General features: G+C 43.8%; 1 protein-coding gene across 1 annotated transcript in view; it reads left to right on the forward strand.

Moving 5' to 3' along the window:
* Window positions 1-472: 472 nt before the first annotated feature.
* The window catches only part of LOC137380511 (catenin alpha-3-like), a 2,550,805-nt gene continuing 2,534,052 nt past the window's right edge, over window positions 473-17,225 (forward strand). The window contains exons 1-2 of the mRNA XM_068052420.1: window positions 473-598; window positions 13,294-13,401. Of these exons, the coding sequence (XP_067908521.1) occupies window positions 13,300-13,401 (102 nt within the window). The 5' untranslated portion in view covers window positions 473-598; window positions 13,294-13,299. The remainder of the gene's footprint in view (window positions 599-13,293; window positions 13,402-17,225) is intronic.

The raw sequence follows: 17,225 nt of genomic DNA on the forward strand, positions 1-17,225 counted from the left end.
GGGTGCCAGAAGTGTGGAACAGTCTCCCACAAAAAAACAGCAGAATCTAGGATATTAAGGAATATGGAACCAAGGTGGCCAAATGAAATTAAGATACAGACCAGCCATGATCTCATTCAACCCCTTCCTCAGTGTTTCCCAACCCCAGACTCTCTCTTATGTGATTCGCATACCTACATTGGAAGTTCAAAACAAATCACTTCTTGCTGTAGCCATTTGCACTATAAACAAGCTGAGTCTCACCCCTCCTGGCAACTGTCCCATTTTACCAGCTGACCCGGTGATGACAGCTCCTTTGTCACAGCTGGCCCTTCCCTGACTGCCGTTCTTTCACTGCCAGCTGAGCCAGTCGTGTCACCAGCTCCTTCCTTTCCAGCTAACACTCCCAATCCGGACTTTACTCCTTCTTTTGCAGCTGACCCTCCACCAGCTGTGCTCTTCCCAGCTTTCTGCTCTGCCTCTTGACCTCTGAACAACCTGCTATTCCAATCGTGAATTCAAGTTATTCAACAGGACAGTTAGACCTGCGATCCTTCTAAAACTTTTCTCAGGTTGAAACTCCAAGACTTCAATAATATCTTGAAGAATTTTAAGTGTGGTGAGTTTATTTTTTTCTCTCCTGTACACAGCAGATCGGGGATAAAAAAAGGTAAATATCAAATTGAGGGAACGGGTACTTCAGCTGTCATTTATTTATCAGTGAATAGCCAATCGGAGTAGTGAAATGCAATGTTTCAATTTCCCCGAAATGACCTTGTGGCATGACAACCCACGACCACTGGCACATACACACACTTACAGCACTGGCACTGGTACTGGCACTGACACACATACAGTGGCACTGACACACTAGTACAGGCAATGATAGTCATACAGCACTGAAACTGAAACACATAGTATGACGCTGATGCACATACAGCACTGGCACTAACACAGTTATACTCCTGGCACTGACACATTTACAGTCATGGCAGTGACACATTTACAGTCCTGGCACTGACACACTTACAGCACTGGCACGGACAAACTTATAGTCCTGGCACTGACACACGTACAGCACTGGCACAGACAAACATAGTCCTGGCACTGACACACTTACAGCACTGGCACAGACAAATTTATAGTCCTGGCACTGACACACTTACAGCACTGGCACGGACAAACTTATAGTCCTGGCACTGACACATTTACAGTCATGGCAGTGACACATTTACAGTCCTGGCACTGACACATTTACAGTCATGGCACTGACACATTTACAGTCCTGGCACTGATACATTTACAGTCCTGGCACTGACACATTTACAGTCCTGGCACTGACACATTTACAGTCCTGACAGTGACACATTTACAGTCCTGACAGTGACACATTTACAGTCCTGGCACTGACACATTTACAGTCCTGACAGTGACACATTTACAGTCCTGACAGTGACACATTTACATTCATGGCACTGACACACTTATAGTCCTGGCACTGACACATTTACAGTCCTGACAGTAACACATTTACGGTCATGGCACTGACACACTTATAGTCCTGGCACTGACACATTTACATTCATGGCACTGACACACTTATAGTCCTGGCACTGACACATTTACATTCATGGCACTGACACACTTATAGTCCTGGCACTGACACATTTACATTCATGGCACTGACACATTTACAGTCCTGACAGTAACACATTTACGGTCATGGCACTGACACACTTCTAGTCCTGGCACTGACACATTTACATTCATGGCACTGACACACTTATAGTCCTGGCACTGACACATTTACATTCATGGCACTGACACACTTATAGTCCTGGCACTGACACATTTACATTCATGGCACTGACACATTTACAGTCCTGACAGTAACACATTTACGGTCATGGCACTGACACACTTCTAGTCCTGGCACTGACACATTTACATTCATGGCACTGACACACTTATAGTCCTGGCACTGACACATTTACAGTCCTGGCACTGACACATTTACATTCATGGCACTGACACACTTATAGTCCTGGCACTGACACATTTACAGTCATGGCACTGACACATTTACAGTCATGGCACTGACACACTTCTAGTCCTGGCACTGATACATTTGCAGTCATGGCACTGACACACTTATAGTCCTGGCACTGACACATTTACAGTCCTGGCACAGACACATTTACAGTCCTGACAGTGACACATTTACAGTCATGGCACTGACACATTTACAGTCATGGCACTGACACACTTCTAGTCCTGGCACTGATACATTTGCAGTCATGGCACTGACACACTTATAGTCCTGGCACTGATACATTTACAGTCCTGGCACTGACACATTTACAGTCCTGGCACTGACACATTTACAGCATTGGCAGTGACACATTTACAGTCCTGGCACTGACACATTTACAGTCATGGCACTGACACATTTACAGTCCTGGCACTGACACATTTACAGCATTGGCACTGACACACTTACAGTCCTGGCACTGACACATTTACAGCATTGGCAGTGACACATTTACAGTCATGGCACTGACACATTTACAGTCATGGCACTGACACACTTATAGTCCTGGCACTGACACACCTATAGTCCTGGCACTGACACATTTACAGTCATGGCACTGACACACTTATAGTCCTGGCACTGACACATTTACAGTCCTGGCACAGACACATTTACAGTCATGGCACTGACACACTTATAGTCCTGGCACTGACACATTTACAGTCATGGCACTGACACACTTATAGTCCTGGCACTGACACATTTACAGTCCTGGCACAGACACATTTACAGTCATGGCACTGACACACTTATAGTCCTGGCACTGACACACCTATAGTCCTGGCACTGACACATTTACAGTCATGGCACTGACACACTTATAGTCCTGGCACTGACACATTTACAGTCCTGGCACTGACACATTTACAGTCCTGGCACAGACACATTTACAGTCCTGACAGTGACACATTTACAGTCATGTCACTGACACATTTACAGTCATGGTGCTGACACACTTATAGTCCTGGCACTGACACATTTACAGCATTGGCACTGGCACACTTACAGTCATGGTACTGACACACTTATAGTCCTGGCACTGACACATTTACAGCATTGGCAGTGACACATTTACAGTCCTGGCACTGACACATTTACAGTCCTGGCACTGACACATTTACAGCATTGGCTCTGGCACACTTACAGTTCTTGCACTGCCACACTTACAATCCTGGCAAATGCACACACTTAAAGTCCTGGCATTGACACACTTACAGCATTGGCACTGACACACAGTCCTGGCAAACACACAATTATAATCGTGGCACTGACACACTTACAGTCTTGGTACTGATACACTTACAGTGCTGCCACTGACACACTTATAGTCCTAGCACTCACTCACTTGTCGTCCTGTCACAGAAACACTTACATCACTGGAAAACACACAATTATAGTCCTGACACTGACACACTTACAGACCTGGCACAGACACACTTATAGTCCTGGCAAGCGCATAATTATAGTCCAGACACTGACACTGTTACAGTCCTGGCACTGACACACTTACAGTCCTGGCAAACACATGCTTACAGCATTGACACTGACCCATTTATAGTCCGGGGGCATTGATATGTAAAGATCACTGTGATTCTTTCATTCAATACCAAATCATCCCATTCAGTTTGGGATTTCTAATGGTCTCTTGAAACCTGTGCATTTGCTTAGATCCCTGCTGCTGTATCCTGTGTTGTCTCGGCATTGGCAGGCACCATTGATTCAGTGTCAGGTCTTATTAACCCTTCAGATTTAGTCTGAAGTTTCTATCCTTCTTGGGGAGAACTTTTAATTTGAAATTCTTTATGAACTTTTGTGGCCTGTGTTAAGTCCATTCATGGTGTGGATACATCTGTGTCTTTGTTTAATTCACCCTCTGAGCCAAGAGGATTACAAATAGGTGAGAGGTCTTTACACACAGGAACCATTCTTGCACTCTTGCCCACTGTCTAAGAAAACGAAAGACCAATCTCCTATGAGATAATTTCCTAATATAAAATCAACTTGATTAATTGGTAGTTTAGACACAACATCAGCAATAACAGTAAAATAAAAGCAAACTACTGCAGATGCTGGAAATCTGAAATAAAAACAAGAAATATTTTATTTCCGATTTCCAGCATCTGCAGTATTTTGCTTTTATTTTAGTGTTTAATTCACTGCCACTTCTCTTCCAGGAATGCCTACCTTGAAGACATTCTGCTCTTCTCTCTGACAGGATTTTCGTTTGTCTCTCTGAAGTAGGGTCACTGACCTGAAACGTTAACTCTGCTTCTCTCTCCACAGATGCTTCCAGACCTGCTGCGTATTTCCAGCATTTCTTGTTTTTACATCAGCAATAACAGATCCCTTTACCAAATCATAGTTTAAATTCACTCTAAACACTGGGATGAGCACACAATTCCCATCCATACATTTTTATTCAGTGAACTCTTTGAAGAAAAGTCTAAATCTTTTTCTACCATTAAGCTCTGAGCTGAACTTGTATGATAACAATGTTTCTGGATCTTTCCTTCTAAAACGGAGTGAATTCCCCTTCAAATACAAAACCTTCATAATCTTTCACACCCCTATTTACACCCACTATAAATACATTAGACAGTATTGGTTTTTCACCAGCCTCACTCTTTGGTATGGCATTCTTTGGGAAACACTACCCATGCTCACTAAAGCTATGGCTTTCAGTTTTAACTTCCAACACTCTGCTTTTATGTGTCCAACCTTATGATAATGAAAACATGTTGGTTTTTTTGACTCACTCCTATCCTCCTTGCAATGATTTTCACCACTTTGAGAAGTATTTGTCTTTTTATTTCTGCCATTACCATCTTTGTACTCAGAAATTGGTTCACTATCGTTCTGCCTATCCTTCCAACTCCTGTGTGGATTTGCAAACGAAGATTTGCTGCTTATGGGACAAATCATAACTGTCAGCTAAAACAGCAGCTTCTCTTATATTAGAAGTTTTATGGTCTTCTAGGTGTGTCCTAATACCTGCTGGGACACCATTTTTAAATTCCTCCATTAACAAAACCCCTCTCAAATTTTCAAAATTCAGTTTAACTTTCATTGAATGATACCAACAGTCAAAAGCATTTCTTTTTCTCCAGCAAATTCTACAAAAGTTTGATTCTGTCTCTTTCTCCAATTCTAAATTGTTAATCAATAAGCTTCTAGAACCAAGTCATAAGTGTTAAGTAACAGCATTTTTAATTCACTCATAATCTAAAGCCTGTTCCTCTGAAAGGCTTGAATAAACCTCCAATGCTTTTCCCATGAAGACACTTTGCAAAAGAATGATCCATGTTTCTTGTGGCCAAGCTAACCTTGCAGCAATTTTCTCAAATGAGACAAAATATCTCTCAACTCCTTCCTCACTGAATTTAGGCACCAGACGAACATTCCTTGTTAAATCAAAACCTGGAGTGGGACTTGTTTCATCATACAAACTACTAGCTCCTCCTTCACACTGTAACCTAAGCTTTTCTCTAGCCAGTTCATATCACCTAGCTTCTTTCTCTCTTTGAAGCTCTCTGTTTCTTTCATTATCCTTTCCTCTCTGGCTAACTTCTCACTCTGGAATTCAAGTATGAACTTTCTCTATCCATTTATTTTTCTCTTTCGAGTTCATGTTTTTGCTTTTTTTTGATCCAAATTGCTTCATTTGCAGCTGAATCCTAGCTGACTCAATCTGTGTTTTATTGAGGTCAACCTTTCCTTCTTCAAATTCGAAATCCTTTGCCAAAGTCTCCACTATTTCTGCTTTTTTAGTCCCTGCTTTTAACTCTATCTTCAACTCTTCTGCTAATGCCATAAACCTAACCTTTGTTGATTATTGCAAAACACTCAGGGATAAATCTTCCCATCCCAGAAACTCTTAGCAATTGATAAAGCCATTCTGCTTTTCAATAAGTACAGTAAAAGTCACTGTGAAATCTTGTTTGCTCAAACTTTAGCAAATCCCAGCATACCTGTCTCCGTCTGTGGATTTGAAATTCCACTAAGAGCCCCCAATTTGTTATGTTCCCTTCAGGGACCATTACTTTTGAAAAAGAGAAAGCCGAATTCTTAGTTATTACTGAAAGAATTACGCCACAAGATTTCATGTTTTAAACAAATTTTTTTACTGTACAAGAGTTAAAGCAAAACACTACAAACTTAACATTACAATTTGGAAACTCATATTTAAAACTTAAAATCTTAACAGAACATGAAGACAAATACTTTAAACTTTATATCTTAACAGAACACCCCCATATGACTTTTACTTTCACCCCAAGAGTTTCCCTATACATTATAGGATCTTGAAGGTTTTTTCACTTCTCTGGGCCAAATCCAAAGTGTACCACAGCTCCTAGGAGTTCACTTTGATTTTCCTTAATCTCTCAGCTGTCTTCTGAGGTTTGAGATCTCCTGGGGATTCTCCCTCTAGCTTTGACTACACAAATCCTCCAGTTCTCCTTCAACACCTCGCGAATCTCAACTTCCCAGCTTGAGCCTTACTCAAAGTGGAAACACCCCTGGTTCCTGATGGCCTCTTTGCTGCTGAGCACAGCTGCTCCCAAAGCCCACTGCTTTCTCTATGACCAACTGTCTGTCTGAAGTCAACAGCTTTCCAAAAGCCAACTGCTTATCTGTCAGGAATTGCACAGATTAAAACACCAACATGCTCCCCTTTCATCATCAATCTCCCTAACAAATTGCTACATGTAGGATATCCCAGATAGCAAGTTAAACTAATTATTTCCAACTCCAAATCTTCTCTTTGTTCTGGGAAATGATATGAATAATTTAAACCCCTGATGGAGGCAGCCGCAGACACACTGTCTCCATCAAGAAGTTCAGAGACGTTCCCATTGTTTAGGGTCTTTACTCTTCCCAATATGACCTTACTAAATAAACATGGACCACCCTTTGATTTGTAACCACCCTAGGCTTGTTTCCAACTTTTCAAACCAGGTGTTTTCATTTGTCTTGCAATAAAAAAAATTAAATTCCCAAATTAAAAGTTATCTCTAGAAAATTAATACAAACCATGAACCAGGTAATTGTAGCAGTTGACACACTTAGATCACTGGCACTGACAGACTTATAGTCCTGTCACTGATATACTTGCAGTCCTGGCACTGACACACTTACAGCATTGGCACTGACACGCTTATGCTACAGGCGCTATCATAGTTACAGTACTCACACATGCACACACACATTGTCCTGACACACAGACACTTACAGTACGGGAACTGACACACTTACAGCATTGGCATTGACACTGACTCATTTACAGCATAAGAACAGGAGGAGGCCATTTAGCTCCTCATGCCTGTCCTACTACTCAATGAGATCATGGCTGATCTGTGACCTAACTCCATTACCCACCTTTCCCCATATCCCTTAATACCACTAGTTAACTGAATTCTGTCAATCTCAAATTTAAAATTAACGATTGATCTAGCCTCAATTGCCGTTTATATGAAGAGAGTTCCAAATTCTACCACTCTTTGTGTGTAGAATTGTTCTTTAACTTTTCTCCTGAAGGGTCTGGCTCTAATCTTTAGACTATGTCCAGAGTCCTAGACTCCCCAACCAGCAGAAGTATTTTCTATCTACTCTAACTGTTCCCCTTGATATCTTGAAAACTTCGATCAAATCACTCCTTAACCTTCTAAATTCGAGGGAATCGAACCCTGGTTTGTGTAATCTCTCCTTATAATTTAACCCTTGGACTCCAGGTATCATTTTGGTAAACCTACGCTGCACATCTTTCCTAAGATGTGGTGCCCCAGGAACACAATGCTCTAGATATATGGTCAATACTCTGATGAAAGACATCGACCTGAAATGTTAACTCTGCTTCTCTCTCCACAGATGCTGCCTGACCTGCTGAGTATTTCCAGCATTTTCTGTTTTGATTTCCAGTATTTTCCTTTTGTGTTACAATGCTCCAGGGCTTGTATAGCTGTAGCATGACTTCTACCCCCTTGTATTCCAGTTCTCTCGATAAAACGGCCAGCATTCCATGAGGCTTTTTGATTATATTTTGTATATGACCACGACATCTTAATGATCTAGGTACCTGGACCCTCAAGTCTCTTTGTATCTCCACTGTTTCTCGCTTTTCACCATTTAGAAAGTGCCCTGTTCTATCCTTTGTATGTTCAATGTGGATGACCTCATATTTGCCTACCCTGAAATCCATTTGCTACGGTACTGACAGAAAGATTAGTGGGAGTTTGAGGATAAACTCATTGGATGCTGGGGTCTGGAACTCACTGCCTGAAAGAATGACAGAGGCAGAAACCCTCATTACATTTAAAAATCATTTGGATATGCACTTGAAGTGCTGTAACCTACAGGGCTAGGGACCAAGAGCTGGGAAAGTGGGATTAGGCTGCGTAGTTGTTTTTTTGGCTGATGTAGCTATGATGGGCTGAATGGCCACTCTCTGTTCTGTAATTTTTTTATGTTTCTATATTTTGTCCATTCATTTAATCTATCAATATCTCTTTGTAATTTTGTGCTTTCACCTTCACTGCTTATAGTGCCACCTATCTTTGTGTCATCAGAAAACTTGGATAAGTGGCTTTCTATCCCATTATCTAAGTCATTAATAGTTGAGGCCTCAACACAGATCTTTGCAGGACACCACAAGTCTTATCCTGCCAAATAGCCAACCTCCCTATTATCCCTACTGTCTGTCTCCTGCTGCTCAGCTGATTTCCAAACTAGGTCAATCATTTACCTTCAATTCCGTAAGCTCCAACGCTAGCTAACAGACTTTTATGAGGAACTTTAACAAATGCCTTCCGGCAAATATAAATAGCATCCGTAGACATTCCCCTGTCTAACATTAGTCACCTCTTCAAAAAATTCAATCAGGTTTGTCAGACATGACCTATTGCTTACAAATGCATGTTGGCTCTCTCTGATCAGCTGAAAATTTCAAGGTGTTCAGTCACCCTATCCTTAATTATATACTCTAGTAATTTCCTAACAACAGTGGTTAGGCTAACTCAGGATTGTCCAACCTTTTCACGTGGGTGGCCACATTACAATTTTTGTCTTACATGGGAGGCCGGTGAGACAATTTCGGGAAGATAAAGGCATTAAAAAATTATCTTGCTATTAATCAAAACAACAACAAATGTACATTTTTGTGAAGAAGCTTTAAATGAGAAGATTAATTTATTGACTTACTTTCTCATCACTATATTGGACGTTGATTTAGTCCAATACCTGGCATTTTTTGCTTGCACAAGTGGTGAATGTCTGCCCACACACTTGATGTAGCGTTGCAGTGTATTCTGGATAGATATCCAACTGTCAGGAGTGATCTTGATCTCTCTCTCTGTCTCTCTCTCTTCCTTTCTTCCCCCCTCTCTGTGTTGCTCCCCCCCCCCCCCCCCCCATCGTGTCGTCCTTGTTCTCTCTGTCCCCCCTTTCTCTCTCTTATGTCCCCCTCTCTCTCTCTGTCTGCCCCCTCTCTCTGTTACCCCCTCTCTCTTCCCCCTCTCTGTCTCCCCCCTCTGTTCCCCCTCTCTTTCTGTCCCCCCTCTCTGTCTTTGTTCCCCCTTCTCTCTCTTTGTTTCCCACCTCTCTCTATTCCCCCTCTCTTTGTTTCCCCCCTCTCTCTGTTTCCCCCTCTCTCTCTTTGTTTCCTCCTCTCTCTCTCTCTGTTTCCCTCTCTGTTTCCTCTTTGTTTCCCCCCTCTCCCTCTGTTTCCCCCCTCTCTCTATGTTCCCCCTCTCTGTCTCCTCTTTGTTTCCCCCTCTCTCTTTGCTTCCTCCCCTCAATCTCTCTCTCTGTTCCCCTCTCTGTCTCCTCTTTGTTTCCTCTCCTCTGTCTCTGTTACTCTCTCTTTGTACCCCTCTCTCTCTCTTCATTCCCCCTCTCTTTGTTTCCTCTCTCTCTCTCTATTCCCCTTCTCTATCTTTGTTCTTTGTTTCCCCCATCACTCTCTCTGTTCCTCCCTCTCTCTTTGTTTCCCACCTCTTTCTCTCTCTTTGTTCCCCCTCTTTCTCTCTCTTTTGTTTCCGCCCCCCCTCCCCTTCTCTCTGACAGTTGCAGGGAGCGGGAGTGCTTGTCACAGCAGCCTTGTGGTTGGTCAGTTTGTTTAAAAACATTGACATCACAGTGTCAGTTTCACAGCTGACAGCTGCTGAAACAGGAACACGCATCCCAACTTCAGACAGATTCGGGGTTTCTGACTTCTTTAAAAGCCCGCCGGGAAACCCTGAATCTGTCTGAAGTTGGGAAGCGAGTTCCTGCTTCAGCAGCTGTCAGTTGTGAAACTGACACTGTGATGTTTTTAAAAAAGCCAGTCTGCAAGAAGGAGACAATGGACAATTTCCCATCTCCAGTCACGGACCCTTGGTGAGGATGAGGAACAGCCCCAGGTGCAGTTTACATCCGTGGAACTGGATAATTATTTGAAAAGAAAAGTATTTGCAGGGCTATGGGCAAAAGGCAGGGGGAGTGGGACTCCGTGAGTTGCTCTTGCTTAGAGCCAGCACAGACATGACTGGCCGAATGGCCTCTTCCTGTGTTGTAACCATTCTATGATTCTACGATACTAACAGACACACACACTACTGGCTGACACTCGTTTACACTACTGGCAAATACACACTTACATTACTGGCACAGACACACACTACTAGCAGAAACTCACTACTAGCAGAGGCATACTAACACTACTGGTATAGACACTCACACTACTGGCAGACACACACTTACACGACTGGCACAGACATAGACTAACCGGCACAATCACACACACTACTGGCAGACATTCACTTACACTACTGACACACATGTGGGGCTGAATGTTGTGGAATCAGCTGAAGTTCTGCTGACGTGTTCTGCAGGGATCAGTGCTGGGACCTTTGCTGTTTGTAGTATATATAAATGATTTGGAGGAAAATGTAGCTGGTCTGATTAGTAAGTTTGCGGACGACACAAAGGTTGGTGGAGTTGCGGATAATGATGAGGATTGTCAGAGGATACAGCAGGATATAGATCGGTTGGAGACTTGGGCGGAGAAATGGCAGATGGAGTTTAATCCGGACAAATGTGAGGTAATGCATTTTGGAAGGTATAATGCAGGTGGGAGGTATACAGTAAATGGCAGAACCCTTAGGAGTATTGACAGACAGAGAGATCTGGGCGTACAGGTCCACAGGTCACTGAAAGTGGCAACGCAGGTGGATAAGGTAGTCAAGAAGGCATACGACATGCTTGCCTTCATCAGTCGGGGCATAGAGTATAAAAATTGGCAAGTCATGTTGCAGCTGTACAGAACCTTAGTTAGGCCACACTTAGAATATTGCATGCAATTCTGGTCACCACACTACCAGAAGGATGTGGAGGCTTTGGAGAGGGTACAGAGGAGGTTTACCAGGATGTTGCCTGGTCTGGAGGGTATTAGCTATGAGGAGAGGTTGGAAAAACTCGGATTGTTTTCACTGGAACGACGGAGGTGGAGGGGCGACATGATAGAGGTTTACAAAGTTATGAGCGGCATGGACAGAGTGGATAGTCAGAACCTTTTTCCCAGGGTGGAAGAGTCAGTTACTAGGGGACATAGGTTTAAGGTGCGAGGGGCAAAGTTAGAGGGGATGTGCAAGGCAAGTTTTTTACACTGAGGGTGGTGAGTGCCTGGAAATTGCTGCCGGGGGAGGTGGTGGAAGCAGATACGATAGCGATGTTTAAGAGACATCTTGACAAATACATGAATAGGATGGGAATAGAGCGATATGGGCCCCAGAAGTGCAGAAGGTGTTAGTTTCGGCAGGCATCAAGATCGGCGCAGGCTTGGAGGGCCGAATGGCCTGTTCCTATGCCGTACTGTTCTTTGTTCTTTGAAAGCAGGAGGCTACCGTGCTTTGGCGCGTGGCTGACCCGGGGTGGCATTTTGCCAGCAGTAGCCAATTAAGTGGCAGCTGCCGGGGCTGCCATACAATTAAGGATGGCGGCCAGCTCCCAAGAGTTGTGAGCCCAATGACAGTGGCCATTGCTGAGGCTGCACCTGCAGGGAGATTTGCCTCAACGGCTGGGCGCTCTCGAAGGCAGCTAAGGGGGCTAGGGGACACTGGGGCCAGACAGGCAGGCTCCAACGATCGTGGGGAGGGGCTGGGTTGCTGAGCACTGGCGTGCCATTATCTCGTGGGCGGTCATTGCTGCCAGGGGGCACATCGTGGGCCATGGTGCGTCAATAAAGGAGGTCCCCCCACCCCACCCCACCCCAGAGGCTGCTGGGAGACCGCCTGGTTTCATCTGGCAGTCTCCTCATGCGGTGGCGGGCCCTCCCGTCACAAGCAAAGTGCCCGCGGAAGCAGGAAGTGGTCCTTAATTGGCCACTTAACTGGCTCAATTGGCTGCCCAGTGGGCATCTGAGCCACCAACATTCCAGCTGCCGGCTAAGCGGCATGATGGCGGGAAGATGTCTGGCTCCCCCCTCGGTGTCTTCCCCACCATTTTGCTTGCGTTCTCTCCTCTCAACCCATCCCAAAAGGGACCAGAAAAATCTGGCCACACTTACAGCAAAGGTGCAGACACACAAACATTATTGGCCTAAACAAGCAGAGGTCTGAAAATGCAGGTGGATATCAGTGGGTTAATGCAGTGGCTTCCGAAATTGTTACAATAAATTGTGTGACACATGCCAGTCTGAAAGAATGCCAGGGCCAATGGTAGATCAATGTACTTAACTGCACTATAAACAGCTATCCTGTTTACTGAGAGAATGTGTGTGCTGACCTCTGTCTGACATTCCTGTTGTCTTGCACCCATGCCTAAATATTTTGTGTTGAAGAAATGCATTACTCCGCTTGCCTTTACTTCATGACAGAAACCAATCAGCAAGATTTTGTACTGATCAGTGAACTACTTGCATTTCTCGAAATTCTTGTTGAGCTTTTGCAGCTTGGATGTAATTATAGACCTTTTAATTTGGAGCTAAGCAAATTGAGAAATAGGTTTGAGGTAATTTTCTGATGTTAAATAAACAGCTTTGTAACACTGCCAGCTGGCATTTATATTCCACTGCTGGTACATTCAGGATCTCTTTTTAGTTTTGAGACTGTGGAATATAAACAGGGCAATTATAACAAACCATAGAACCTTATTTAAATGACCACCACATGACAGGTGTAGGAAGCAAAATGTTACTCTTTGTAAAATTAAAGGTTACTTACATAATCCATGTTGTATTTTATTTTCTGTAGGTGAAAATGTCATCTGTTCTACTGAATGTTCCACTGAAAATGGACACAAAGGACCTTCAGATCAAGACTTTAACAGTGGAAAGACTGATTCAGCCTTTGATAATACAGGTGGAATTTTGCACTTAATAAAAATGACACCATTAACACATGCCAACTGGCCTGTTGTAAAGATCTCTTGTACACTTAGATGGCAGGAGTTGGAGATTTTCAACTTGCTGCCAACAAAACAATGACTATTCCTGTACTCCCAGTCCAGAAATGCGCCATAAACAGAAAGTCATGCACTCTGATTTTTTGCCAATGAATTTGGAACGTCATGGCTGTAGAGATTTGTGAGTGTAGCTCTGTGTCAGGAATCCCAAGAGGAAATTTGCCAATCTTTTCCTAACTCTGGATATAAACTGGCTATCTTTTATCAGGCCAATTCAGTAACTCCAGTTTGATCCATGCTTGAAAGGGACACAGGCCTGATAATGCCTACAGCTTTGTTGTCCTGTTTCTTCGACTTGTGCTTCCTTTGAGTGTTGAACAGCACATGATTTATACTGTGTTTAAGTAAAATGGTCTGAATTATATTTATTTAATGTTACTGGAAAATCTCTTTGTTCACGTCATCCACAACTTGGGTCATATCCTGTTCCTCTTGCTTTGATGGGATAGTTCTCTGCTGTGTCCCTAAGGTGATAATTTGAGGGTGGGGGGCACAGGGGGCAAGAGACTGAAAGTTGCATTAGTCTGGCTCCTGAAGTACAGCCACCAATATTCTATTTTAGGAAGCTTCATATTTAAGGGAAAATTACTTTGTAAGTGACCTTTATGATTTTTATTGCCTTTTCTCACCACTTGTTTCCATCAATTTTCTCCCTTGTCTGTGTCCTAGTGGGTAGCACTCTTACTTCTGATTCTGAGCTTGTGGGTTCAAATCCCACTCTAGAGACTTGAGCACATAATCCAGGCCGATACTTGAGTACCGTACTGGGGGAGTGCTACACTGTCAATAGTGCTGTCTTTTGAATATGCTAAACTGAGGCCCTGTCTGCCCTCTCAGGTGGACACAAGGGATCCCTTGGTATTATTTCAAAGAAGAGCTTGGGAGTCTGTCTGGTGTCCTGGCCAATATTTATCCCTCAATCAACATCACAAAAACAGATTATCTGGTCATTATCACATTGCTGTTTGCAGGAGCTTGCTGTGTGCAAATTGGCAGCTGTGTTTCCTACATTCCAACGGTGATTACACTTCAAAAGTACTTCATTGGCTGTGAAGTGCTTTTGGATGTCCTGAGATTGTGAAAGGTGCTATAGAAATGCAAGTCTTTCTTCTCTCCCTTTCCTCCTTGTTGCTGAAGGATGTGGAGTCCTTGTTGGGGGGTGTACTATACTGGTCAGTGTGCCATTGACATTAAATGAGGATAGTAGACTTTGTGTCAAAGTAACAGGAGTTTATTTTACGGGGGTCTTAGCTTTAAAGCATCTACATTGTGAGGAAAACCACACCTGCCAAGAATGAGGCATATTAATTTTGTCATATGGAACATTAATTTTAAACTCTTACTGGACTGAAAACATGGCGACACCTGCATTTTAAAAGGACAGTGGCAGGAGACATTTGCATTCTAAGAGACAGTTGGCTGGAGAAGACAATGGAACTGCTCCCTGATTCAATTAACCAAATGGATTTTGATCAAAAGACATTGAGTATGTGAAAACTAGCATTCCAGAACCCCTACTGAGGATGTCTATTGAGATTGAAAGAATCAACAAGCAATCGAGGTGGGGAGCCAGTCACATGACTGGCCTGCTGGCCCAGGTTTGGTTTGAATTGTGTTCACAGAAAAGTTTGGCTCAGACTGTAACTGAACTTGAAGGAAGACAGTATCTACCTGTCTCGCTCTCTCTCTCTCGCTCTCTCTCTTGAAAAATAGAGACTGCAACTGGATTTGAAGAAGACAGAAAACCATTGAAACAAGTTTGAAAGAGTGCACTGGGCCCCAACGAGACAGCAAGATTTAACTGCAACCAAAGAATTTACATCGAACTCTAGTTACAGTAAATGAATTCCAGCTATTGCTTCAAACCTTTCCCCTAGATTCTTTCTCCTTTTCTGTCTCTATCTGCGTGTGTGTTTATCACTATTGCATGCTAGCATGGTCGCGTTGCGTATATTTAGTAGTTTTAACTGAATTAGAATTTTAAGGCTCAGTGGCGCAGTGGTTATCACCGCAGCCTCACAGCTCCAGTGACCCGGGTTCAATTCTGGGTACTGCCTGTGTGGAGTTTGCAAGTTCTCCCTGTGTTTGCGTGGGTTTCCTCCGGGTGCTCCGGTTTCCTCCCACATGCTAAAGACTTGCAGGTTGATAAGTAAATTGGCCATTAGCAATTGCCCCTAGTATAGGTAGGTGGTAGGGAAATATAGGGACAGGTGAGGATGTGGTAGGAATATGGAATTAGTGTAGGATTAGTATAAATGGGTGGTTGATGGTCGGCACAGACTCGGTGGGCCGAAGGGCCTGTTTCAGTGCTGTATCTCTAAACTAAACTAAACTAAACTTACACCTTTCTTGTTTAAATTTAAGAAAACCTGTCTGGTTGAATTCTTTGCCATTACAAGTGGAGAGCAGTGAACAAGGATTCACTGAGAGGAAGCTAAAAACACAGCATTTTAAAAAGTAAACCCTGTTATGGTCAAACCAGGAAAAGGCTGAGAGGGAACCCCTAGATTATGAACTGACAAAAATTGCTATCCACGGGACATATGAGCTTGTACCGGAAGCCGATCGCCAGAAATCTAGAACCCTCAAGGAGCAAGCTGATCAAATTTACCTGGAGTTTGAGAGAAGTAAGCAGCTGGCTTCTGACCAGTGGTTGAGAGCTCTTAAAGAGCAGCCCAGCTATGAAAATCTCAGAGAGGTAATTTTGCTTGAGGAATTTTAAAACTCTCTCTCACTCTCCATAAAGACACATGTCGAGGAACAAAAAATTCATAGAGACCGGCAAGCCGCAGTTCTGGCTGAAAAGTTTGCTCTCATCTATAAGTTGGTTCCCCAGGAGAAAACCTTTCCTACTCACCCCCACAAATCCGAAAAGGACAGAGGGTGGAAAGGTGATCGAAGCCCAAGCAGTCCTGGGAGGGAAGGAAAAGCAGGAGACACAGGGGGCCCTCCTCCAGCCAAAAAGGAAGGTGCTGTAAGTAGGAGTGAGACCCGGAGACCTGTGTGCTTCCATTGTAATAAAGCAGGTCATCTAAGAGTTGACCGCTGGAAACTACGGAGAAAGCCTGTAGGATTAATCAGGGCACACCCTCTCAGTGAAGGAGAAGGGACCCTGATGGAAAGCACAGCTGAACAAGCTATGGCTTTAACTGCAGCAGTAGTAAGACCCAGGAAACATACTGCTGTAGGTGCAGGAAAAGTTAATAGGATTCTTGAAGGTTATCAGGGTTTTGTTGCTGAAGGGAGAATAACCCCATACCCCTCGAGTGGGGCAAGCAAGTCCATGGTAATCCTTAGGGACACAGGGGCCACGAGATCCCTTTTACTGGGAAAAGGCCTGACCTTTCCCCCAGAGAGTGCAGTAAACGCCAGAACGGTGGTAAATGGTATTGGAGGGCAGTGCACGCCTACCTTTACGTCGGGTGCACTTGGAGTGCGACCTAGTTTCATGACCGGTGACCGTAGGGATTGTCCCTAGTTTGCCAGTGGACAGTGTTGACCTGCTCCTAGGTAATGATCTGGCGGGGGCGAAGGTAGTAGGTTCCCCAGTAATGAAAGGGAGACCGCAGGTGGTGAGAGAGACAGGACAGTGGCGAGAGACGGTCCCCAATTCCCCTGCATGTGTACTGAGTCGGGCCATGACCAAACCAGCTCTCCCAGAGGAGACTGAATTAGCACTGAAGACAGATGACCATGAGGTCTGTCTGAGACTTTCTTTGGA

This window comes from Heterodontus francisci, chromosome 20, assembly GCF_036365525.1.
Source record: "Heterodontus francisci isolate sHetFra1 chromosome 20, sHetFra1.hap1, whole genome shotgun sequence".
NCBI lineage: Eukaryota > Metazoa > Chordata > Chondrichthyes > Heterodontiformes > Heterodontidae > Heterodontus > Heterodontus francisci.